The 25,841-nt window shown below is 37.8% G+C and overlaps 1 protein-coding gene across 3 annotated transcripts; it reads right to left on the reverse strand.

Moving 5' to 3' along the window:
* Nucleotides 1–128: 128 nt before the first annotated feature.
* On the reverse strand, nucleotides 129–24,710 carry pls1 (plastin 1 (I isoform)). 3 transcript variants are annotated; one of them, XM_084412611.1, is made up of 16 exons: nucleotides 24,412–24,710; nucleotides 15,430–15,537; nucleotides 14,977–15,137; nucleotides 14,722–14,851; nucleotides 12,292–12,424; nucleotides 12,068–12,149; nucleotides 9,944–10,109; nucleotides 9,640–9,782; nucleotides 9,057–9,152; nucleotides 8,641–8,833; nucleotides 4,494–4,572; nucleotides 3,321–3,435; nucleotides 2,877–3,010; nucleotides 1,680–1,803; nucleotides 1,423–1,547; nucleotides 129–1,311 (listed from the first exon to the last, which is right to left on the reverse strand). In XM_084412611.1, exons 1-16 carry the CDS (start codon nucleotides 24,479–24,481, stop codon nucleotides 1,173–1,175), a joined length of 1,998 nt encoding a protein of 665 aa, XP_084268737.1. In that variant the 5' UTR covers nucleotides 24,482–24,710; the 3' UTR covers nucleotides 129–1,172. The 3 variants fall into 3 exon arrangements, with proteins under 3 accessions (XP_084268737.1, XP_084268739.1, XP_084268738.1); XM_084412613.1 differs by lacking the exon at nucleotides 24,412–24,710 and adding an exon at nucleotides 17,194–17,317; XM_084412612.1 differs by lacking the exon at nucleotides 24,412–24,710 and adding an exon at nucleotides 17,155–17,317.
* Between the last annotated feature and the right edge of the window lie 1,131 nt (nucleotides 24,711–25,841).

The raw sequence follows: 25,841 nt of genomic DNA on the forward strand, positions 1-25,841 counted from the left end.
GGGCCATCAACTGTCTAGTCCATCATTCTTTAAAATATCTTATTTTGTGTTCAACAGAAGAAAGAAACTCATACAGGTTTGGAACAACATGAGGGTGCGTAAATGAAGAAAATTTTCATTTTTGTGTTAAGAAACAGTCATGGAAGTGTACTCTCGTTATAGTCTTTTATTAGTATTATTATCTGCAAGTACAGTTTTTTTTATAATATACTTTTAAGATTTAAAGTACACTACAAGTGCACATTCAGTACAATTAAGCACACTTCGTTTTCACAAGGGTTTAGCATTTGAATTTGCATTTTAATGCTGGAACTGGGCAGCAAACTTGTTAATATACTGAGATCTGCTAGTGTTTCTGTTCAGTAACATAATGCAGAACAGTGAATGAGACACATTGTTAAGTGAATCCACTGAGCCCAGAGGGGGCTTCGAATGTGAAACCGAGCGCAGCTCTACGTGATGGTACAATTGTCAAAGGGGAACACTCAGCTCAGCTGAAATTATCCCAGAAACTCAAACCTGGAATTTCACAATGACATTGAGAGAAATTCATTCTAGAAGAGAGCTGGACACGTTAGATGATTGTAAATAGGAGGCAGAGCCCAGGAAAGTGTTTGCAATTCTGGCCACTGTTAAATGATTTGGATGCTTGTTCAAAAAGATATTCTGCCAATTGTAGCATTTTTCTGCTTTCGACTTTCAATCCTCCTCTGAATTACAATGCGCTTTCCTGGATGAGCAAATATTTAGACGGACACCCAAAATGTATGATTATAAGCCAGAATAGCTGGCCAGCCATTATTCATCTAAGCCTGATTAAATAACAAAATCAATGAATGTGCAGATCTACATGGCTCAAATATTTCTTGTGAGAACCTTTATTTACGTAATGTAAAAATATCCAGCTATTTACAATCTGAAAGAATCAAGAGTCGACGAAGAAATAAAGCATTCACAATTATTAAGAAAATAACATTCTCTTTGAGTAATCTTGCATCTTAGCTAGTAGAAATGAAATGATTAGTGACATATTTCGGTGCAGTTAACAGGAGGTAAATTCATGAGGAATTATTCATACAAAATAACAATTGCATAAAAGGGTTGGTTCGTAAGGCAGAAGGGATGTTAAAGGGAAAAAAAGTGCAATGTATGGGTTGTGCTTTCTGACAAGGTCAGCCATCGACTTTCTTCAAGCCCCTTCCCATAAGGCATGCAAACACTGTCATCACCATCTTGGGTTTGACCTCCACAAGGTCATCGGGCAGGGCGTACACCTTGACTCCGATTTTTCGCGCCACTGAGATCGCGTATCTGTGAGTGGGAAACAGAGATACGGAGACGGTTGTTGGTGGCGAGACAACAGGCAATTTGGCGTCAGATGCGTATCAGGGTAATTTATGAGGAGCCGCGGGGGGAACTTACTTTGCATTGTTTAGCTTGTCCTCTGGCGTCATTTCCCCGCTCTTCACCATCTCGTATTTAATGACTTTGGGCACGATTGTGTCGATCAGATCAATCACTGGCAGGCTAGTGCTGATTGATTTGTCCTGAAACAATACATCATATACAATTCAATTTCATTTAAACTTAGACATGTTTGATATTATTTGAATCCCAATATGAATCCATTCAGTTTATGGTGCTGTAGGAAAGCAGTACTTGTGTCGAATGGGATTCACCTTGAAGCTGTTGATATACGAGTCTTTATGACCTTGTTTCAAGGTGTTGTTCACCCAGTTGATAATAATTTGGTCATTGACTATTTCCCCTTCACCGAGGTCAGACAGAACCTTCAGAGTATATCTGCAAGAGTTATTTGTGAGAAACAAGATGATTAATGTGTTTCACATTTTTAACAAAACTATAACCATCCTCAAATGTGACCCTGGACCACAAAACCAGTCACATGGGTCAATTTTCTGAAACTGAGATGTATACATCATCTGAAAGTCGAATAAATAAGCTTTCCATTGATTTATGGTTTGTTAGGATAGGACATAATTTGGGCCGAGTTACAACTATTTGAAAATCTGAGGGTGCAAAAAAATCAAACCATTGAGAAAACCGCCTTAAAGTTGTCCATTTATGTTAACGATTGTGCTGCATTCATTCACAAAAATAAATGTTTTATATATTTACGGTTGGAAATGTACAAAATATCTTCATGGAACATGATCTTTACTTAATATCCTAATGATTTTTGGCATAAAAGAAAAATCTATAATTTTGACCAATACAATGTATTGTTGGCTATTGCCACAAATATACCCGTGCGACATTTGACTGGTTTTGTGATCCAGGGTCACATATGACAATGTATGATTGAAATTTTTTTTTTAAAGAAATTAATACTTTTATTCAGTAAAAAAGCATTATTTTTTCCACCAAAAGTCACAGTAAAGACTATTAAATAAATGCTGTTCTTCTGAACTTTCATAAAAAAAAAACTTCCATAAAAATATTAAGCAGCACAGCTGTTTTCAACATTGATAATAATAAGAAATGGTGTCTTGTGCAGCAAATCAGCATATCTGAATAATTTCTGAAGGATCATGTGACACTGAAGACTGGAGTAATGATTTCCAATTTTTTGCCATATGAGTCAAGTCAAATTCTTTCAACTCTCATGAGAACTATTTTACAAGTTTTCAATTTTCAAATGAATACATACGATTTGATTTATGAAAATAGGATTTTATAGGAAAAAAAACTAGCATGAAGTTCCACCTCTAAACGTATCCCTCAGTTGGGTGTAAGCAGATGATACGATAACATGTGCATTAGATCGCATACATTTTCCACAAAATCATCAACATGTAAAATAGTTAGAATTTCCATGACAGCATGTTGAAACTTTTATTGTATAGATAAAGTACCTTGTCATTAGTTGCCAGACCAGTGCCAGGGTGTGCATGGGGCTTCCCTCATTGATATTCTCCCCACCGATTCCTACCAAGGAAAACTTTGCTTCCTTTTTGCCCAGTGCGACTGCATAATTACAATTCTCAAGCTACAAAACAAACACATGTCGGCCAAGTTAAAATGACATGTATAATTTAACCCTGACGACAGCAGTATGCATACTTAAATAGAGTTTTTGATGAATAAAGTGCATTTTGAATTCTGAGCTGGCCAATGCCCTGAGGCAGCTGTGGAAATCATTTCAGCAGGGACAGAAATCCAACATGTAGCAGTACAGACATGTTTCATTTGCTCTCAGAAACAAACGTACTAATGTGATATGACTCAAAGCTGATTCGGTTCTTTGATTTCAGTTATTAGCTGCTCGTACTCAAAGCTGAACTTCTGAAAGTACAAACCTTCTTCATGTTGGAGCCCAGTATTGGATAGGGAGGTTTATTGACTCTAGTCCAGTCAACAGGGACCTGGATTCTCTCGTATAACTGAAGAATGACCTGACCATCATGCAGATCACTGGAGAAGAAGATGTTCATGATTAACTTCAGTCTTTTGGTTATAATGTTTTATGTAGTACAGTGAATCAATGTAAATTGTGTTTAAATGTACAGACCACCTCTGATTTGTCAGCAAATTTCTCCAAAGCAACAAAAAAGCAAAAAGCAACATGTCAGAGCTGTGGCCTTCTGGTTGGAAGTGCTATCCATCCATCCATCCATCCATCCGTCCATCTATCTATCTGTCTGTCTGTCTGTCTGTCTATCTATCTGTCTGTCTGTCTGTCTAACCAATCTATCTATCTATCTATCTATCTATCTATCTATCTATCTATCTATCTGTCTATCTGTCTGTCTGTGACTGTCTGTCTGTCTATCTATCTATCTATCTATCTATCTATCTATCTATCTATCTATCTATCTATCTATCTATCTATCTATCTATCTATCTGTCTGTCTATCTATCTATCTATCTATCTATCTGTCTATCTATCTATATATCTATCTATCTATCTGTATTTCTCTCTCAATAATAATAACAACTATTTTATCTATTACTACTAAATAACACCTCTTTTAAAGCTGGTGTACTAATTTTGTTTATGGTTTTAACTAATTGCTCATGATTTTCATCATTTTTAAGTCCTTTTGAGTAAAAGCATCTGCTAAATTGATAAATGTAAATGTATGCACAAGTTACAGTAAATGCCTAAATGCAATACTTTGGGAAGGAGGTTTAGAACAAACCTAAGTTTAAGCAATAGCCTTTAACCTTGACAATATTTTTTACATAGTATCATATTATAATTTTATTTCTATATGTTTTAGTTATATTTCCATTTGTAAAAGTTATACATTTAAAAAATAATGGTGTTATACTGTACATTCAAAAGTAACCATGCATACATTTTGTTTGTTTGTTTAATTTATTTAGCTCACAATCTCACAACCTCCCTACCGTTCCACCATGAACCCATAGATTCATTGCTTTTGATTTCTGGACCAACATTAGTCACTGATAACTGTCACCGTAGAAAACTATGACATTACTGTAAGCTAAATAAATGGCTGTGTTACCTGTACAAGTGATTGACATGTGGAGAAACCCCCAGAGAATTCATCCAGTTTCTGAATGTCCTGTCCTCTCTTGTTTCCCCTGGTGAAAGAGAGGGCGATCATTTATTAGTCAAAGTCACACCATGTCTTATGCCTTATTTTAAGGATCATTATGTACTTTAGATGCAGTACATTTTTTTTTTTTTTTTTTTAATACTGTTTTAATTGGATGTCAATGTTTAAATTGACCTCACATTATAAGCCCACCAAAAAACTGTCCACCCTCTGATAATTAAACTGGCTATTTTTGCTGCTGTCCCTTTAGGACTTCTAAATATACACTATATGTAGGCTATTGTCTGTTTACCTATGTAATTTACACTGTTGTTTATCAGGATGGATCAATTTGCTGTGGTCACAACTATGTTCTGTTAGTTTCACTTTCATGGACTTAGTTTGTTTATCGTCAGCGCTACACGCTTCCTAGGAACAGTTTTTCTTCGTGGAAGTTTTGCGTTTGATGATCTAATAATATATTAAAACTCAGTCAAATCAATATTTTGTGTATGGTTACTTATGTCATCCAGTATCGTGGACTTGTTCTCTCGTTTCATACAAACGCAGCTGCTGCCATTTTGCGACTATTGTTTTGTACACTGTAATGGATTATAAGATAACAAACAGGTATGATTTTAAAAGTTTCATCTCAAATCAATATTTCTAATCAATAATCTATATTATTTATGTGATGAAATGCTGTGTAATAAGTGGTATGACTGTACCGTATCTTTACATGTCTGTAGTTTGAACTTGCCACGCTAGCAACTTCCGCGGAAGCTTTGCGTTTAAAGACCTAAAAAAATATTTAGATCAATATTTCGTGTCTAATTATTTACTTATGTGGCAAGTAGCCATGTAATACATCATCACTGTGTATTTAAGTTCCTCCTTGTGCACCCTTCATTTGTACGGTATTGTTTGTCTCTTTACACTCTGTATGTTGCCTACCTCTCGCTATTGGTAGAGTATGTGTTTTTTTAATAAATACTTTGTTTTGTAACCTTTTTGAATAATCTTCATCTTCATCTGGACTAAAACGTCACAGAATACCGGACCCCAAAATGAGAAGAAGCATGGAAATAGCTTCCATCAATGTTGCCCCTTTGAGTGGCAAAGAATTGAAGGAAGGAGGGACAGTTTTTATTTTCCAGGGTGGCAGATGCCTTGAGGAATATGTTGAGGAATATGTTGAGGAATTTCTCAGCATCAACCACCTTGCCCATTGCGAAGACATCCCGCACATGGAGGGGTTTTGGATCAGACTCGACGACAAGATTCAGCTATGGTGCCGCGAGGAAACTCCTGCTGGACGCTGGCCAAGTACAACAACGTCACCCTACGGGTCGACGGATCTTCTTTCATTGTGGGCGATATGGAAGAGGATCCTGCTGCCAGCGTCCAGCCCCACCCACCATCCATCACCACCCCAGAGCCAGACCCAATGCCCGCCAAGGAGCCAGAGCCAGAGCCAGAGCCAGCAGCCACATCTGTCCCAGAAGAGAAGCCAGAGGTCCCAGCTGACCAGGTATACTGATTAATACTCCTGATGTCTATTATCGCCGCTGGTCCTACCCAGCCATGAGTCTTCTCTGTCATCATTGCCACTGGTCCTGTCCAGCCCTAGTTTGTCATCACCACCAGTCCATCACAGTATGATCTTCGTCGCCACCAGCCCTGTCCATCACCGAGCCTGCTTCCTCACCCAGTCTACATCTTCTGCATGCTCCACTGAAGCCAGCCATTCCCTCGGCTCTGCCTGCGCTGGCTCCCTTTAGCCCCTCACCATCAGCCCTGCCATGCAGCCCTGATCCGCCTTGGGGCTTCTGGTCCCCAGCTCTGCCCTGGCGTGAAGTGTCCCGGGCACCGCCTCGTCCCTCAGAGCCCTCAGTTCCACCTCAGTCCATCGACCAATCGGCTCTGTCATTGCTCCTCGCCCCCTCAGCTCCACCTGGGACCGTTGTCCTTTCGGCTTCACCAGGCTACCTTGTCCCACCAGCTCTGCCCTGGTCACTCGTCGCCCCACCATCTCCACGGACTTCCGGGCTGTCTGCTGCGCTCCATCCCTCCACCCCTGCGGGCACTCTCAGGCTCCTCCACCCCTCAGGCTCCACCGGGGCCCTCACTCACACCAGCATCACCTTGGTCCTTCGGCCCCTTGGTTCCACCTCGGCCACTTGTCGCCAGGACTCCGCCTTGGTCCTCCCTGTCCATCAGTGTCACCGGGTCTCTCTGTGCCACAGACTTCACCTTGGCCTCTTCATCTCCAGGCATCAGTGCTGTTGGTTGGGCTCAAAGAACCCCCTTGGCTCCTCCCTCCATCATTGCCGCCGTGGCTCGCCTCCATAATGGTCTTCTCCTGGGTCGCTCTGGGATCTCGTCGGCCGTCCGGTCTTCCTTGGATCCTACCACCATCCACTTATCCTTGGGCCCTTCCACCATCATGTCCTCCATGGCTACTACCTCCATCGCCACCCTTGTCTCTCCTGCCAGCATGTCTGCCTTCGTCAGTTCCTCCTTTAAATCTCTTCATTTGTCCGATATTGTTTGGACTAAAATGTGACAGCTGTATACTGAATAGTTTGATAGATTGACATTGATGTATAAATGTGGGTGGTCATATGTTAATTATTGTGGTGTCACAGCCATTACAATTTTTTGCCTGTTAAGTTTTCATAAATGACCTAAGTGGACTAAGGAGGAAGCTTTGTGTTGTGAATGTTACTGTATGCCTATTTGTACAGCGAAAATCCTGTTTTCCATGATATGCTCCTGGTAAATATGTTTTTAATAAAGTCCTTTAAAAAACAAATGATTAAAGAGCACAAGCATGATTACATGATGATAGTCTGTTTCACAATCCTGAGCTACATATTCTCTACGTTTGCACAATAGACCTTTCTCCTTATTAACAATAAAAATCAGGCTGCAGACTGAATTAATAGTGTTGTGAATGCAGAAAAGAGCATGATGGTAAAATAATCATCTATCTCCCTCTGCAACGTAAATGGGAAAAAGGCAGTTAAGAGGGTTCTGTCAAATACACATATCTATTTGGCTGATGACATGCTGTATTTAAGGAGACAGAATGGAGATGAAAATAGAACAATCAGATGAAGAGGACAAAAGACAGATAAACAGACAGTGAGATAAAACCTAATCACCCCCAATTACTGATGTCACATGTGACCCTCTAACACACGCACACATGCATTATGTGTGTAGTAAGCCACAGAGCGCCACCTGCTGCTCTCTGAAAACACTGCAGATGCATGAAGTGACACACAAAAGCACCAATTTGTCAGTGGTGTTTGTAAGAACAGTACTGTATGTCTTTCATGTATATTTCATGCAACCTATAACAGAATGTCTTGAAACTTTACCTATTACCTAAAGTGATTTCTTTACATAGATGATGTTTCCTATTAGCAAATGTTCAAATTAAAGGGATAGTTCACCCAGAAATGAAAATTATCCCATAATTTACTCTCCCTCAAGTCATCCTTGGTGTATATGACTTTCTTCTTTCAGCCAAACACAATCGGAGTCATATTAAAACATTTCCTTGATCTTCCAAGCTTTATAATGTGAGTGAATGGTACCTTAGATTTTGAAGCCCCAAAAAAAGTGCATCCATCCATCATAAAAGTAATCCATACGGCTCCAGGGTTAATGAAGGCCTTCTGAGGCAAAGTGATGCAGTTATGTGAGAAAAATATCCATATTTATAACTTTATAAACTATAATCACTGGCTTCTGGTAACGGCCGTACGCGAGTCTAGTTCCGGCGGAACAAAATAAAAATAATATAAAATATAATAATTTAAAAATACGATCGTCTTCTATCAAACAATCATAGGTTGTGAGTAAGTTATTAAGAATGTATTGTGAATACTTTCATGGATCTTGCTGTTTGAGTATGTTTCTTGTTTTAATGATGGCAAATGTCTGGTTGGTAATTCAAACAGTATGTGAGCTCAGATGTGAAGCAAAGATAATCCAGCATCATTTATCACAGGCAGTCAAAAACCTCTCCGGGTCCCAGACTGCATAAATAACACCTTCTTTTCAGCACGCGTTTGGCACATTCACATAAAATAATGCAACTCACCCTCAATTGCATAATCAATGCCATTGCTGGTGGGTTTGTTCAAGGCCGGGTACATGTTGAAAAGATTGGCCACAAAGGCCATGTTGAGTTTATGGTTTCCTGCCACCACATCCTGTGGAGTGACAAACTGTCTGCAATCCAGGCGATCCGCCTGCTTCAGCATCAGCTCTGCTCGCATTTCATCATCGCGCTCCTTAAAGAGAGAGTTATTGAGTCTGAGTAACTATGCTTAAATCTGAAAGCAGATGATCATCTGCCTCAACAAGATTAATGGCTGTTTGTGGACAATATGTGGACGCAACTGTACAAACACTACATTTTACACCCCCGGTTAGTATAAGTTCAAACAAAGCAGGATGTTGACTTACTCAGTAAAAAAGGCAAAGGCTGTTGACCAAACATTCAGACTGACTTACCTTCAGACCAGACATGTCAATGTCAATCCTCATCTCATCATCCCCGTCTCCTTTAGGCGAGATCTGATCAAGCAGGTGGAAGTAAGCCCTGGAGTCCTGAGAGCATTATATAAGTCAATATCAACTGACATGCAAATGACAGCTCAAAGGATTTTATGTCAAACCAGATCAAAGGCCTTTATATGGTTTTATATAGGTCTTTCATTTCTAGGCCTGTGGTTGATTTACTCAGCATATAACCAATGCGGTATTTCAAAATATACAACAAATGGCCATATATATATATATATACACTCACAAAATGTTTTGCGTTCCCACAAGAGACTTTACATTTACGTTTACATTTTGCAAGAGAATGCAAAGTTTCTCAGGGGTATGTGGAAGCTCATCATTTTTCCCTTTAATGCATCCTGGCTGAATTTTGGCTTTAATTTTAAAGTATTAATTTCTTTAAAATAAATAAATACATAAAATAAATAAATTTAAATCTTAGTAGTGTATTTGAAATATTATTTGACCAAAAAAAAAAAAAAAGCTTGGGTAAACTTGGTGATGATGACTTCTGTGATGAAGCATAAACTACCTTGATATCTTCACTGAAGTTTCTGATTTGTTGCCAGCCAGCAGCTTTCAGGTGATAGTTGACCCATCGCAGCAAAAGGTCCTCTGGGGACATTGACATCAGGTGGTCCAGCTCTTCTGACTCATCAAGCAATGCAATTAGAGCTACACACAGATAAATACACAGACACACGTTATTGAAACCTCTTAAGAGGCGTAAATCAGTCACTCATGTGCATGCATGCTTGTATTCATTTATGGCAGCAATTAGTAAGCCCATTGGATGTAACCATGTTACCAAAAATCAATTTAGGCAGAGTAATGACCTTCATTGCGTGAGATCTCAATGTCAGCGAAGAGGCCGATTTTTATGATTTGCCAGAGGAGGCCAAGCACGAGGTGAGGGGTCCCTGCTTTCATGTCCTGAGCATCGATGTTGACCACCGTGCAGCCAATAGCCGAAGCAGAGTTAAGTGCCAACATCAAATTCTCCTGTATTAGTAAAGAGGTAGATAATCATAATCCACCAAATTAAAGAGCTCAAGCTTTTAAAATGGCAGATGACATAACTTCAGCATCTGCTTATAATAAACAGAATGTTATAATGTGGTGATATATAGCTAATATAGTTATTAATGTTATCTATATATCTATCGTTCTTTGTGTGACCAGGTCTTAAAGATAATGAAGAAAGATAAAGTGAAATGGACATAATAATATAAAAATGGATAAAATAATAATAAAAAAAGTTATTAAATATATATGTATATATTTTGAATAAATAAAAAAATGGTAATGGTAAAAATTTGTTAACTTTAGTTTACTACATTAGTTCAAATGAAAACTAAAAATGAAAAATTATTCTACAGCATTTACAGTATTAATCTTAGTAAACGTTAATTTCAATGTTTACTAATACATTTTTAAAATCAAAAGTTGTATCTGCTAATATTTTTTGTAATGGACCTGAGCTAACATGAACTAACAATGAACAGCTGAATTTGAAAAGATGAATAAATTCTGTAACAGTTCACTCATTGTTAGTTAATGTTAGTTAATGCATTTTTGCATTATTGTAATGTTACTGGATGTAAAGTATACAGAAAAGAAACAAAAATAAGTGTGTGTTGTGATTTTTTCACAATTAAAGAACATCTATCTTAATAAAGAAATATCTTTATTTTAACTGAAATACAGAAAAAAAAAAAAAAAAAAATATATATATATATATATATATATATATATATATATATATATATATATAATATATATTTACATAGTATGTATTGTGATGAAAAAGATATGTGTATTAGCCTGGCTAACGTCAGACCTCGTCTCATTGAGACGTGGTCTGGGAACCACATGCTAATTTTCTCGTATTTGAGGCGTGGTTTACGAATACCCAGAGTCGTTTATTGGGCGCTACGAATGTCTATCAAATGCGCCGGTACGTAGCTCATAGCCAATCGTTTCAATTATACCAGATGACGTATGTAGAGCGACAGAAATTCGACGAGGAAGAAGACGATGGGTCAGAGATTTATGTGTACACGATGGCGTTCAGCGACTAAACTACTTAGAACACTATCTAAGGCTGCATCGAAAGGTAACTTCGCGTCTGCTGCCATGTTGGATCCATAGATATAAACAAACTGCTTCGGTGTGTCGCATAGACGTCGTCATCGTCTTGCTGCTCCCTCCTCGTTCTGTGATTGGTTCCCTTTTTGAGGGGAAAATCTGGTCCATGGTGTCCAGGCTGCTTAGCAGCGTGAATAAAATCGCGCTGCGTGCAAGGCAGCGGGGGAAACCCAGGCTATATGTGTGTATCAATTTGTTGTGCTGTATTACATTTTTGTTGATAAATCACCATTGAGAATAATGGTAATGACTAAGGGTACGTTAACACAACAATGATGTACTAAAAACGAAAACATTTTCATTTGTGTTTTTCGCGTTCACTAGTATCCGCGAAAAGGACAAAAAAACGCTGTATTCTGCTGCCAGAACAATAGATGGCGATGTCAGTTTGTAAAGAAACATTACGCACCTATAGACTGAACACATTATATGCATGTGCATGACATCAACGTTTTCACAAATTTGCATTTTTATAGTTTACATGGAGACTATAACAGTATCGTTTTCAAAAACTTGCGTTTTCTGACCCCCAAAAGGCTGTTGTCGCGTAAATAAACGATCAAATCGCGTAAAAAGTTTTACGTTTTTAGTTGAAAACGATGTTGTTTAAATCATGATTAATTAGAATTAATAAGAATTAAAGTCACATTGTGGCATTATTTGTCAATGCAAAATGTCAATTTTCTTTTTGATTTTAGGGTCACCCTTTTTTATTAGAATGGGGCTGAGAATCACCCGTTATGGGAGAGGTTTTCAAGGATCTTTATTCTGATATCACCTCTTTGTTGGATTTCAAAAGTGAGAGCACTTACAGTCATTGTGAACGGAGTGCATTTCTTTGTGTTGATGACGCGCTCATCAATGGTGTCCGGTTGCGAGAGGTTGATCATTTTGCTGCAAAGAAACGGCCAAGAGGTTGCTAAACATGAACTCTTATTTATATTGTATTTAAATGTGCTGAATAATTAAAGGCAATGTATTGAACAGCACAACAAACACATAACATTACACAGTAAACCAGTTAATCTTATATTACCAAAGCAATATTCCATCTTTTACAGATTTGAATAAACTGTCAGTTTCCGGGTCCATTGGGATCAGATGTTTGCAGTCAGGATCCTTTGCCAAGGCCTTATTGACCCAGTTCACAAAGGCCACTTTTTCTTCATCTGAGAAACGTTGATAAAAACAAAACATTAGCAAAATGACATTTGGTCCACTTGTGTCAGGGATCATTTGACAAATCAATTGACAAATCGAATTTCAAACTGTTCAAATATGGTTTGACTCTTCTGAAGCAGTGCTCAAGCACAGCAGGAACTGCTCAGAGGCTTTATGTGTTTCCAAGTGAAACAGGATATTCCATTAGAAAATATGTATAAAGTTGGACTTCATTTATTCAACAGGAATTCACTGGATGGTGAAAAGGGTTAGGGACGACATGGCAGAATGGAGGTGGGCAGCTGAAGTCATGTATGATATCAGCCAAAAATGAGGCAAAGCAAGTTATTACATCTTGATAAATGAAGACAACCCATTTTTTATTCTTTTGGAAAAAAACTGAAATGTTCATTAACTGTTTCCCCGCCACTGACAAGATTTTCCATCATTTTTGACACAACGCTTCCAAGCCACTAATTAGTTTTTTCCTGCAATTCCTGTTTTTGCTGTTATAAGGGAGGGGGCGCATCCTCTGTAATATTTTTACAGCATCTCCGGATCCAAAAACAAGGGAAGAAGATCTGCATAAACCAGAAGGAGCTGATTGGAGCATTGCTTGTGCACAAGTAATCTAATGTGATCATCAAACATTTAACAGCATATAAATCAAAATGTCTAGGTTACTAATGTAACGCCCAGGAGGAGGCAACACTCAGAGTGGAATGAGCCCTCACCCCTAAACCCTCCTCCAGGGGCAGTGCTTGCAGATTCACCACCTGATCCCTAAAATAAGTGGTAGATCCTTGGGCAGGTATCCAGGCCGGGTTCTCAGGATTACGTGAGAGTTGGCTGGTCCAAATTCCAGGCACGATCCATCAGCCAAAACATGCCTGCAGGTCCTCCACCTGCTTATCAGAAGCCAGTGCAGTCAGGAGCACCATCTTAAGAGACAGGATTTTAAGCCCTACTGACTGCAGTGTTTCAAAGGGTGCCCCCTGTAAGGCTGCTAAGACCAAGGACAGGTCCCAAGAGGGTACAAAGTAAGGGCGGGGAGGATTTAATCTTCTCGTGCCCCTCAGGAACCTGATGATCAGGTAATGCTTTCCCACGGACTTACCATCTACTGCATCATGATGTTCAGCGATAGCGGCGACATACTCTTTCAGGGTGGAGGGAGACAGCCCTCTCTCCAGCCCTTCTTGCAGGAAGGAAAGCACAGCTCTGATCGGGCATTTCCAGGGGTCTTCTCATTGGAGAAGAGCACCAATCAACGAACAGGCTGATAGTGTGTATCACTGCTGGGGGTAGACTACTTAAGTGTGCCATAGGGTGCCATAAGGTGCCCCGTCTCTGAGAAAGCAAGTCCTTCCTAAAAGGAATCCGCCAGGGAGGGGCTGTCACAAGGTGCATTAGTTCTGTGAACCAGGACCGGTTGGGCCAGTACGGCGCTACTAGCAACACCTGCTCCTCTTCCTCCCTGACTTTGCACAGTGTCTGTGCGAGAAGGCTCACTGGGGGAAACGCATACTTGCGTAGTCCCCTCGGTCAGGGACTAAAACAACTGGCAGTTGAACCGTCTGGGTGTGGAGTCGCCATTCTCCTGGGAGCGTGGGCTGTCGTGAGAGCTCGTCAGCTGCACGATTGAGCTCACCCTGAATGTGAATGCAGCGAAGCTACCTCAGATGCTTCTGACTCCAGAGGAGGAGATGGCGGGTGAGTTGCAACATGAGATGGGAGCGTAGACCACCCTGATGGTTGATGTACGCAATGGCCGTCTGGACCAGAACATGCTTGCCCTGTAGCAGCAATTTGAAGCGGAGCAGAGCAAGCCATACTGCTAGCATTAGAGCCAGTTGATGTGCTAGTGCAGTCGAGGTCCTGTCCAGGAGCCCGAGGCTGCACACCCCTTACACATGGCACCCCAGCCGGTGGTGGAGGCATCTGTTTAGACAACAACATGCCTGGACACGGCATGAATTTGATAAAAGATATGATGGCTGGCAACATTTTTAGCAAATGATGAGGGGGAAAGAGTTAAGAATGAAACTAAGGTACATTTAGTCTATACTCTTAAAAATAATGTTGTTTTTTTACTGTCATTGATGGTTCCATTAAGAGCCTTTAACGTCCACGGAACCTTTCTAGTGCACAAAAAGTTCTATATAGGTTCTATAGATGATTAAAATGTTCTCCACACTAAGAATAAAATGGTTCGGGAACTCAAACTGGTTCTATTATGGCATCACTGCATAAACAATTTTGGAACCTTTATTTTTAAGAGTGTAATGGATGTTTATGTCACCACCTGAGTAAGAATGCTGCGTTCCTTCACTTGAGATCTTTGATGTTCCTCCAAATGACCGAATCCCATCCCGTCTGGAGATGGACTTGCGGAAAGTTTCTCTCACTTCTTTACTTCTTAGCTCTTGGTATATCTGAAGAATTTAGTGAGATCTAAGCTTTCAAAGTCCAACAGTGACACGAGCAGCTGAGGTATACTTTGACCGATAAAAACTCATCAACACTTCAAGATAAGATGAAAACTCATAATCAGGCTTACCACAACAAACTCTTCAAAACTGATCTTCTCGTCTTTGTTGGTATCACCGGCAATGAACTTTTCCACAATCTCCCGTACCTTGTATCCGGGAAGGTGAAAGCTGGCCTCTCGAAAGAGCTCTTGAAGCTCAAAATCACTTACATAGCCACTGTTATCAATATCTAGAATGAAAGACAATTTTAATATTACATTTTATAGTAGTTGAATTCCTCACAAGCAGAAAATCTTTGACACCATATTTCGGGATTCCATAAAAAAACTATAAATGATGTGTGTAGAACCACATGATACGATGATCCGCCATCAAAACACATTTATGTACTCAGTTAATGTAATCTTTGGTAATGTTTGACAACTCACAAGCACGAAGTAGATGATTCAAGCACATTTCCCAAGTATTAATGCACAATTCACTAAACCTATACAGTGAGATTCAGACAGAGTTTCACTGACCGATTTTGTTGAAAGCCTCTCTCAGCTCCTCCAGATCTTCTCGGGAGATCTGTGTGACGTTGTTCTCCATGCTGGTCTCCGCACAGCAGTGCTCACCATGCAAAAGACCTGCCAAAAAGGTCCACACAGAGAGTTTGTGCGCTATTTGCCTGCATCTCTATGATAAGCAAATCCATGATAGACACGACTGGTAGAAATACTTAGCGAAATGCAGTTATATGGGTCGGCATACACTACCGTTCATATAAAATTCCACATGCTCACCAAAGCTGCATTTACTTGAACAAGAACATACTGTAAAAAATTATTGTAATTTTAACTGTGAAAAGACAGTAAAAACACTACAGTTGAAAAAACTAGGTCACACTTTAGATTACGGTCTAATTCTCATTATTAACTATGCCTTTTGCCTAAATAAACTCCTAATTACTGCTTGTTAATGGTTTGTTTATTGTTAAGTTTAGGTATTGGGTAACATTAAGGGATGTAGAATATGGTTACAGAATAAGGAATTAATATGTGCTTATAAGTACTGATAAACAGCCAATATCCTAATATGTATGCATGATAATAAGCAACTAGTTAATAGGGAGAACTGGACTCTAAACCAAAGTGTGACCAAAACCTATTAATAGGTTAACAGTAAGTTCCCTTACTATGTAGGGAAAGACTGTAATAGATCTAACCTTATTTAATATAATTTTGGAGTAAAATACAGTAAAACACCTTCAATGCATTCTTATTTGTCTCAGCTTGTAAAGCTACTTGTGATGAACTTTGATTCATCATGTGTTCATCATTTTCTTTACCACCAGTTTAATTATGGTGGTTGTCATTATGTTATAAAGGTTAAAAAATGGTGAAATTTACAGGTTATTCTGTAAATATGTTTACAATTTAACTGTATTAAATTGTAAAAAAAACAGTACAATTTAACAGTATTTTTACAGAATTATTCGGGCAAACACAAGTTTTTTTTTTGTTTTTTTTTACAGTGTACAGTAAGAAACTTATTACAATTTTATTACAATGTTATTACAATTTAAAATGACTGTTTGCTATTTTGATACATCTTAAAATATAATCTAGTCCTATGATGTCAAAGCTGAATTTTCAGTATCATTACTCATCATTCAGTGTCAAATGATCCTTCAGAAATCATTCGAATAAGCTGATTTGCTGCTCAAGAAACATTTCTTATTATCAATGTTGAAAACAATTGTGCTGCTTAATATGTTTAGGCTATATGAATCTGAAAACAGTATAAATATCTTTACTGTCACTTTTGATGATATTAATGCATCCTAACTTAATTATAGTAGGCTATTACTTTCTTTTTCCTTTTTTACATCAGCATAAAGATTTTAGGTTTCACCATTTGTCTTCACTGGTTCATTTTAAGTGGCGCTGAGGTGTGAGAAATTCATTTAAAACTACAAATATTCCATGTAGCCTTTTCAAATAATATGAGACCATAAAAGCTGCAGGAAAAACAACTAAAAGAATTAGCAAAACGCTAGTTTAGCATCTCACACCGCAGGACATGGCAACATCCCAGCAGGATTTCATGACATCTACGAGTTACCACTCACTGAATCATCAGTTTTCTATTATCAATCACAGAAATACCACTGAATAATTAGAAAACAAAAGCTACGGGACACATACAAAATCAGCATGTTTTGATGAGATAAGACTTGAATGTCGCCATTGTGAAAACGATACCTTTCTCCTAAAAAGTCCCTCGACTCAGCTTGAGATTACCCTAGAAAAGATGCAGATATTCCAATCGAATCCACTGCGGTGGCTTCGGTCCTCTCCCACTGCGTATGTGGAGCTCAGGAAGATAGTGGTGAGGTAAGAGACCTTTGGCCTGTAATGTCTATTAAAGGCGAGGGCTTCGTAGCTGGAGTTAACGTTTAACGCCCAACCCAACGCTGAGTCAGCTGAGGCTGTCATGACATTCGTTTCTTGTACTAACTCTAGCTGTGACATGTGAGCATACTTTATACTTTATGAAGTTTATACCCACATAACTTTGTGACCTAAAAGAAACGGCTCCACATTCCCCTGGTTTTATTATCAAAGCTCATATAACAAGCTTAATTTTCTCACATAAACACATAATCTGGAAGGCCTCTTTGATAAAAGATATAAATTATAAAACGAGCCCTTTAATTGGTCTCATAACTAGAGCAACAGCAGAACGAAAGTTCAGCGATGATACAGGAGACATGCTCTACCAGAGTAATAAGACCTTATCAGCTGACCTGATGATTTGGAAAGAGGGAATCACCACCCATAAAACAGAGGAATGTGCTGAAAAATAATATTCGACCACATGAGTGTCTCTTCTGTGCTGTTGAACTCACTGGAGGCGGAATGAGAAACCTCAGCTGACAGATGTTTGACAGCAGACCTTCATGTTTTAAGCATGACTAGACAATACGGCATTTGCTCATGGTAACTGCATTTCATGATAGAACCACTACAAATAATTAAAGTGAAGATGGAAAAAAACAAGAATAAAAAATAAAGAATAAAGCAAAAATACATTTACATTTATGCATTTAGCAGATGCTTTTATCCAAAGCAATTTACAGAAGAACAAAACATTCATCAAATAGCCAACAAATGTTTTAGTACAAAATGCAATACAATTAACCAGCTAGAGAAGAGAATAATATTTTTAGTGTGTGTGTGTGTGTGTGTGTGTGTGTGCGTGTGCGTGTGCGCACATAAGAGTGTGGGGTCATTAAGTGATTGCTACTTAATTGCTTTAAGTTTATTTGCTGTCATAAATGTAAGTGAACTCAAAGTGGTGCCAAAGTCATAATCTTAAATAATAAGTTCACTGGACTTTCAGGCCACTTTAAAGTTAAAGAATTAAATTGGAAAAGTTGGGTTCTGATTTATAATAAGTGTCCTTAACTATTGTGCACTAACATTTAAATTAATCATTGGTAACAGTTTATTTTACAGTCCTTAATACATATGTTACATAAAGTTACTATAACAATCAATATAAATTATGGATAATTGCATGCAATTAACTCTAAACCAAGCCATAATCCTAACCCTATAGTAAGTGCATGTTTATTACTCATTTATTACTCTATTACAAGGACACATTAAAATAAAATGGGTTGCACTTTATTTTACAGTACATGTACAGTGTACTTACCTAAGGAAATACCAGGTAACATAAGGAAACCACAAGGGTTAAGGTTAGGTTCAGGTGTAGGTTAAGGGTAAGTACCTTTATTACCCATTGTAATTACTGTAATAAGTATGTACATGGGGAACAGGACTGTGAAATAAAGTGCTACCATATAGTGTAACCTAATAATTTGATGCAATGCACTTATTGTGTAAATACATGTTTTTATAGTTTACTTGTATACCTGTATGTAATTACATCTATAATTACACTGTTGACTTTAAACCTAACCATACCATTGACCTGTCTCTAATCTTACCCGTATTGCACCTTGACAGCAGCAAAAGTGTTTTGCAATACAACATGAAGACCATAAGTACACCGTAAAGAACAATATATTTTTTTTTATGTAAGTACATAGTTAAAGTCTAAAGTGCGACCAAATGATGTTATATCATTAGAATGAAAACACTCTTTACAGTGTAATGTAATCAAGCGGTTACTGATTTTGAATGCAAACGAAGATGATACAACAGAATGATGGATCATACGCATTAGCGTGGAAAAAACGAATGCAAATTTAGAAAAACAACCACAAGAAGCATTTCAGGAAATAAAAAAGCCGTCATGGTAAAATGCTTACTCAAGCTGAATTAGTGAAACAAACACTTAAAGGATTATCAACTTACCCCTTACAAAGCTACTCGCTTCCTGTTTTCAAGGGATCCAGGTAACATCTGCCATGCACTAAAAGACCTCTGAGCGGTCCATAAGAAAGAAGGATGCTCTCCTTTGTTAAAAAAGGTCTTTTAAAAAATATTTTGGATGAACAAACGGGTGGCAAAGCAGCCGTTTCAAGGCCCAAGAATGTTTCACTGACACTTAATACTGAGCTCACTCCTTTAAGAGACTCATCGGCCTCTGTTGCCACCTGCATTATTGATGGCTCTGAAAAGAGGATCAGTTACCACATCTCCAAGGCCCTTGCAGCGGGACATAGGTTAAGTATGCCACCCATATACTTAACCCACATCCTCTAGTTTAATATAATCTTACTGCGGTAAACAGTGAGGTTATGCATGTAGTGGAGGTTTCCTGTATGCTCTCTTGCAGAGTCAACAAAGTCTCTGTTGATGCCAACAAACATGAGAGAATGAGTCTACATGAGTCACCTCAAAAGAGTGTGTTACATCCACTTAAAAACCCTTATCGTTCTCTCGGGTCATTTTGACCCGAAATTCATTTAAAATTTTTTTTAAAACATTGAGTGTTCATTAGAGGGGTCCAAGAGCCTAGGACTTTTTTTGTTTGTTTTGTCGAACCACGAATACACACAAAAGAAAAATTGAATGGATTCGAGGAGTTTTGTGGTTGAAATAAAAAAAAAGTAACAAATCCTTCCCTCGCGGGTCAAATTGATCCCCATAGGAATGAATTGAATGCGAGGTATGCTTCAGTAACACATAGAAAAGCCTAAAAATGCTAAAACTTTACCAAAAAAAACTATTTTATAATGTCTACATGTGTGTCTGAATGAATATTGAAGAGAAATGGTTTTAGGACCCAGCTCATTTGCTCCATATAGAGCTATAAGGAGTCATGACATATCATGTTATATTATTTTTTTCCCCACAAGAGGTCGGCAAAGACACCCATTGTAAGATATTTTGAGCTGAATTAAAGGGATACTCCACTTTTTTTGGAAATAGGCTAATTTTACAACTCCCCCAGAGTTAAACAGTTGAGTTTTACCGTTTTCGAATCCATTCAGCCGATCTCCGGGTCTGGGGGTCCCACTTTTAACATAGCTTAGCATAATGAATTGAACCGGACAAGACCATTAGCATCTCTCTCAAAAAAATGAACAAAGATTTTCGATATTTTTCCTATTTAAAACTTGACTCTTCTGTAGTTACATCGTGTACTAAGACCGACGGAAAATGAAAAGTTGCGATTTTCTAGGCTGATATGGCTAGGAACTATACTCTCATTCCTGCGTAATAATCAAGAAACTTTGCTGCCGTACCATGGGTGAAGCAGGCGTAATGATATGACGCAGCGCATGCCGCCTGATAATAGGCTACTGAGCTGGGGACTATTATCAGGTGCTGCGTCATATCATTACGTTACATTATTATTACGCAGGAATGAGAGTATAGTTCCTAGCCATATTTTCCGTCGGTCTTAGTACACGATGTAACTACAGAAGAGTCAAGTTTTAAATAGCAAAAATATCGAAGATCTTTGTTCATTTTTTTGAGAGAGATGCTAATGGTCTTGTCCGGTTCAAGTCAAGTCAAGTCATTTTCATTTATATAGCGCTTTTAACAATGTAGATTGTCTCAAAGCAGCTTTACAGAGATAAATGTATAATTTAACGTAAGATTGTTTTGGCTTTATAGCGGTTCTTTAATAAAGTTATTTTCCAGCTAAAGTTAGTTTTGATTGATTCGCTTCCGTCGCAACGATCATTTGTTTTTAAATTAGGGCCGCCAAGACGACACCATTCTCTCTACACAGACTTTAAACGCGAACCTGTGAGAAACGCTGATGGCGTTCAGATGCGCATTAAGAACGGGTTCTATAGTTATGTGCGTTTGAATATATGTGTGCAGGTTTGGAATTCCCTACAAACCAAACCTAAACAAATTACTGGTGTTTCCTTATAGTTTTGATTCAGAATTTTATTTATTTTATCAATTCGGGGTAGATACGCAAATTGAGTTTTCCCGACGACGCGTTATCTGTAGAGTGGGAAAGGGATCCTCCATAGGGAGAGACTAGTTGGCACTTCAGCACTGCGTTGACACCGGGTCCAGGCGAAGGTCCTTCATCAGATCTGGAAACGGCCTGGATCCGGCAGGCTGCGGGAAAACCTTGGGATAAACAAAGACACTAAAATTAGCGTAGATGCCATTCTTCTCATGATGTAACAAGTACATCAGGATTTATGGGAAGTGTTCCCGGTTCCAGCTGACCTAATCTATGCAGCCTAATATTGAGTTATAGAAGTCTATAATGTATTATGTGAACGCTATGTCAAAGAGATGTGTCTTTAATCTAGATTTGAACTGACAGAGTGTGTCTGCTTCCCGGACAATGGTAGGAAGGCTGTTCCAAAGTTTTGGTGCTAAATAGGAAAAGGATCTACCGCCAGCAGTCGATTTTGATATTCTAGGTATTATCAACTGGCCGGAATTTTGAGATCGCAATAGACGTGAAGGAGTATAATGCGTTAAGAGCTCGCTCAAGTACTGCGGAGCTAAACCATTTAGTGCTTTGTAAGTAATCAGCAATATTTTAAAATTGATGCGATGTTTAATAGGGAGCCAGTGCAGTTTTGACAGAACCGGGCTAATATGCTCATACTTCCTGGTTCTGGTAAGAACTCGAGCTGCTGCGTTTTGAACTAGCTGTAGTTTGTTTATTAAGCGTGCAGGGCAACCACCCAGTAGAGCATTACAATAATCTAGCCTTGAGGTCATGAACGCATGGACTAATTGTTCCGCATTTGTCAATGAGAGCATATGACGTAATTTAGATATATTTTTAAGATGGAAAAATGCGGTTTTACAGATACTATACACGTGACTTTCAAATGAAAGATTAGTATCAAAGAGCACACCCAGGTTCCTAACCGACGACGAAGACTTAACAGAGCAGCCATCAAGTGTTAGACATAAATTCATTTCATTATGCTAAGCTATGTTAAAAGTGGGACCCCCAGACCCGGAGATCGGCTGAATGGATTCGAAAACGGTAAAACTCAACTGTTTAACTCTGGGGGAGTTGTAAAATGAGCCTATTTCCCAAAAAAGTGGAGTATTCCTTTAAAGGGTTATGCATGAAATTGTGAGTTATTTTTGAATTTAAGTTGAAAGAAATAAGGAATGTGCTTAAATTATTTATTTATTATTTATTGATCAAATCTAGTAATTTAAAGGTAAATCAAATCATTAAAAAAAATCTCCAAAAAACATGCATTAAAAATAGAAATAATATTATCAAAATGAAATAAAATAAGTATAATTTTAAGGCTTCGGGTCATTTTGACCCGCGAGGGAAAGATGTGTTACAAAACGCGAGGGAAGGATGAGGGCTAGTTTCGCTAACGCTTTATTTTATAGTGACCTTGTTAATGTTTAACAGTATATTATGCATAATTGCATGCAACTGTTATGTTTTGAAGAGACGAGGCAGAGAGAGAATCCAAATGCACACACAGTTTTAATAACAAAAAGGCAAAAAGGCAAAAAGGCAAAAAAAAAAAAAGAAGAAGCAAATAGTCCACACAAAGAAACAGGAAAATAATCCAAAAACGGAAGGAACAAGACATCCAAGTACCCCGATGGACAATTTTTTTTTTTTAAACAACGACTCATACCGCACGGCTAAAACACAAGAGCTTAAATAGGCAAACTAAAATCAGTAAATGATCAACAGGTGGGAGAAATTAAACCATAATGAGTCCAAGCACAGGATTGTGGGGAATGTAGTTCATAATGGGAGAACAACAAAGTCAGGAAGGGCTGCACTCCAGCTGGTGATCGGGACAACAACTAACCCCAAACCAAACCTTAAGTACATGCACTTACATGTACAATTACACTGTAACAAGGACACCTTCAAATAAAATGCGACCCTATAGTTACATTTCCATTTTTTTTGTTTTGTTATTAAGATGGGACAAACTGAATGTTTTGCAAATGATTCTCGGTCTATAATAAGTTTAAATCATATAACAACAACAACAAGTAGCTAATATAAACAAATAGTATATATAAATATTTATTATATTATTATTAAGGTTTTATATTACTACTACCAGGTCTCCTACTACTACTACTACTACTACTAATAATAATAATTGAATATTTTGAACCGTACAGTTAAAGCATCCCATCATTTGCAAAACAGTCTATTTTTTCCTATCTTAATGAAATGTAACAACTTATTGTTTAGCACAAACATAAAATGGAAGATTAAACTAGTTTAAACCAGTTTATGCTGCAATGACAAGTAATTAGGGCACTACATATGATGTGATGATGATGATGATGATGTAACCTATGTAAATATAGCAACAACAATAACAACAATAGTTATTATTATTATTATAGCTACACTTCTTGGAGGGCCAGTGGCAGTTTTTTTTTTTTTTTTTAAGGTTTGTGTTAAACAGTTGTTTCGGGATTGGAGATTTCGAGATTTGCTAAATAATGTGATGCAATAACAAAGGTAAGGTTCAAACAACAACAACGATGATGATGATGATAATAATAATAACTACTGTTGTTGTTTTTATTACTATATTTACAGTGTAACATCATCACGTGGTTAATGACTTCAGAAGAAGAAGAAAAATAGGCTAGCATTTTATTTTAATTATTATTATTGTTGTTGTTGTTGGTTTTATTATTATTATTATTAGTAGTATTGTTATTATTACTTTCAAGGCATGGTATGTGAGCTCCAGAAAGTAAAGCAAGTGTGTATTGCCCTGATCAGCAGCTGTTAGTGCACTCAACAGTCCATCAGCAAGCAGGCCTGTACTGTATGTATGACAGACAATTTCCCTTGCCAGTTACAGCATCATATCAGATTACAGTACAACTCTAATAGGCCTATCCTATAATACACATATGGAAAAGATTTGAAATGGACTTTAGCCACACAGATTTCAGCAGATGCAGCAGTGAGGGGAAAATATCATTAGGCTACATGACACATCAAGCAAAAACAACAATAAATAGGCTACATAAATAATCCATACAGTTTCATCATAGTCTTAATAAAGTTATTACAAAGCAACACAATCTCACCTGTAATTGTGCTATTTGATCTCTTGGTCCACAAAAATATCCTGTGGAGTCCTCTTGTGATTAACGCCATGGTTTTCTTCTAACGCAGGTCTAGATAACCGAAAATATCTGACAACGAGCCACAGATCTGGAAATCGCATAAAGATCACACACTGATAATGGCGAATGGACAACTATAGGCCCACTGATGACAGCGTCACGAGAGGTGTCTTAAATAATAAGAAAGAAAGAAAGAGAGGCCAACAAGCACCCAGACCAGAGTTCAATTCTTCTGTGCACCAACATTCATTCCCCAAAACAACGCAACTTTTTGGGTTGAAGCAATAACTTGCTTCGCAATATGGCAAGACTCCAGCCTAATGCGCTGCTGCAATGGCCTGTCTACTGTATTATCCTAATCCCCCTTCAGAAACACATAGAGTGATAGAGGCAATATAATCTGCACTATAACCTTATTTTATTAATCTAAATTATTCATTAATATGTTCATGTATAAAGATGAGAACGTCGTAGACTAAAAGTGGAGAGCACAGTGCGCGAGAGAGAGAAACAAACAGCAGGTGGCGCTAACTGCAAAGAAGAGTTACCAGAACAAGCTCTGTTAGTGTGTTTATCATGAATTAACTATTCCTGTGTCATTGTTCTTGAGTTATGTAACACAAAAATCTGCTTTCAGTGATTTTAATACCAAAGAATCCTTGTTTTATACTCAGTTTCCAACATTTACAAACCAAGGGAACCCAAACCAAGACCCTCTTCCAGCCCAGCCAAATAATAAATAAAGGCTGAATTTGATAATGCATAAAAACTTTCATTAAAAGCATTAGGTAGCATTATAACCTCCTGGGACTCAGGAATAGACTTTTGTAAACAACTTCTCCTTTGTCTTTATAAATGACTGACATTCATTTACTGATCAAATTTAGCACTCTTATGGAAATAGGATATATATATATATATATATATATATATATATATATATATATATATATATATATATATAAATTTGTTTTGTGTGTAATTAATCTACCATTTAAATCTGACTATTTTTTCTAATTGTTTGTCATAAATCAACATCTCAGGAAAACTTTATGGAGGACACCAGGACTTAAAGCATGTTTATCAGGCATTTTGGGAGACACAACAAGTGAATAGGGAAATAAATGATATATCAATATTACTATGAAATAGCCTATTATAGGCTATATTATTATGAAAATGTTGCCGATTATTACTCCCATTATAACATCATGTTTCCCCGAGATCACATTAGGCTTAATATGCAAATTAGATACAGTGTATTGGATGGCACTACCCATTTATGGTCATTTTACCCACATATTGCATAAAGTAAAATGGTGTATCAATTCATTCTGTTATATCTTTCATAACATTATTGAGAATCAACAACGTTCGTTAAAAAAAAAAAA

The sequence above is a fragment of the Rutilus rutilus genome (genome assembly GCF_951802725.1).
Source record: "Rutilus rutilus genome assembly, chromosome: 6".
NCBI lineage: Eukaryota > Metazoa > Chordata > Actinopteri > Cypriniformes > Leuciscidae > Rutilus > Rutilus rutilus.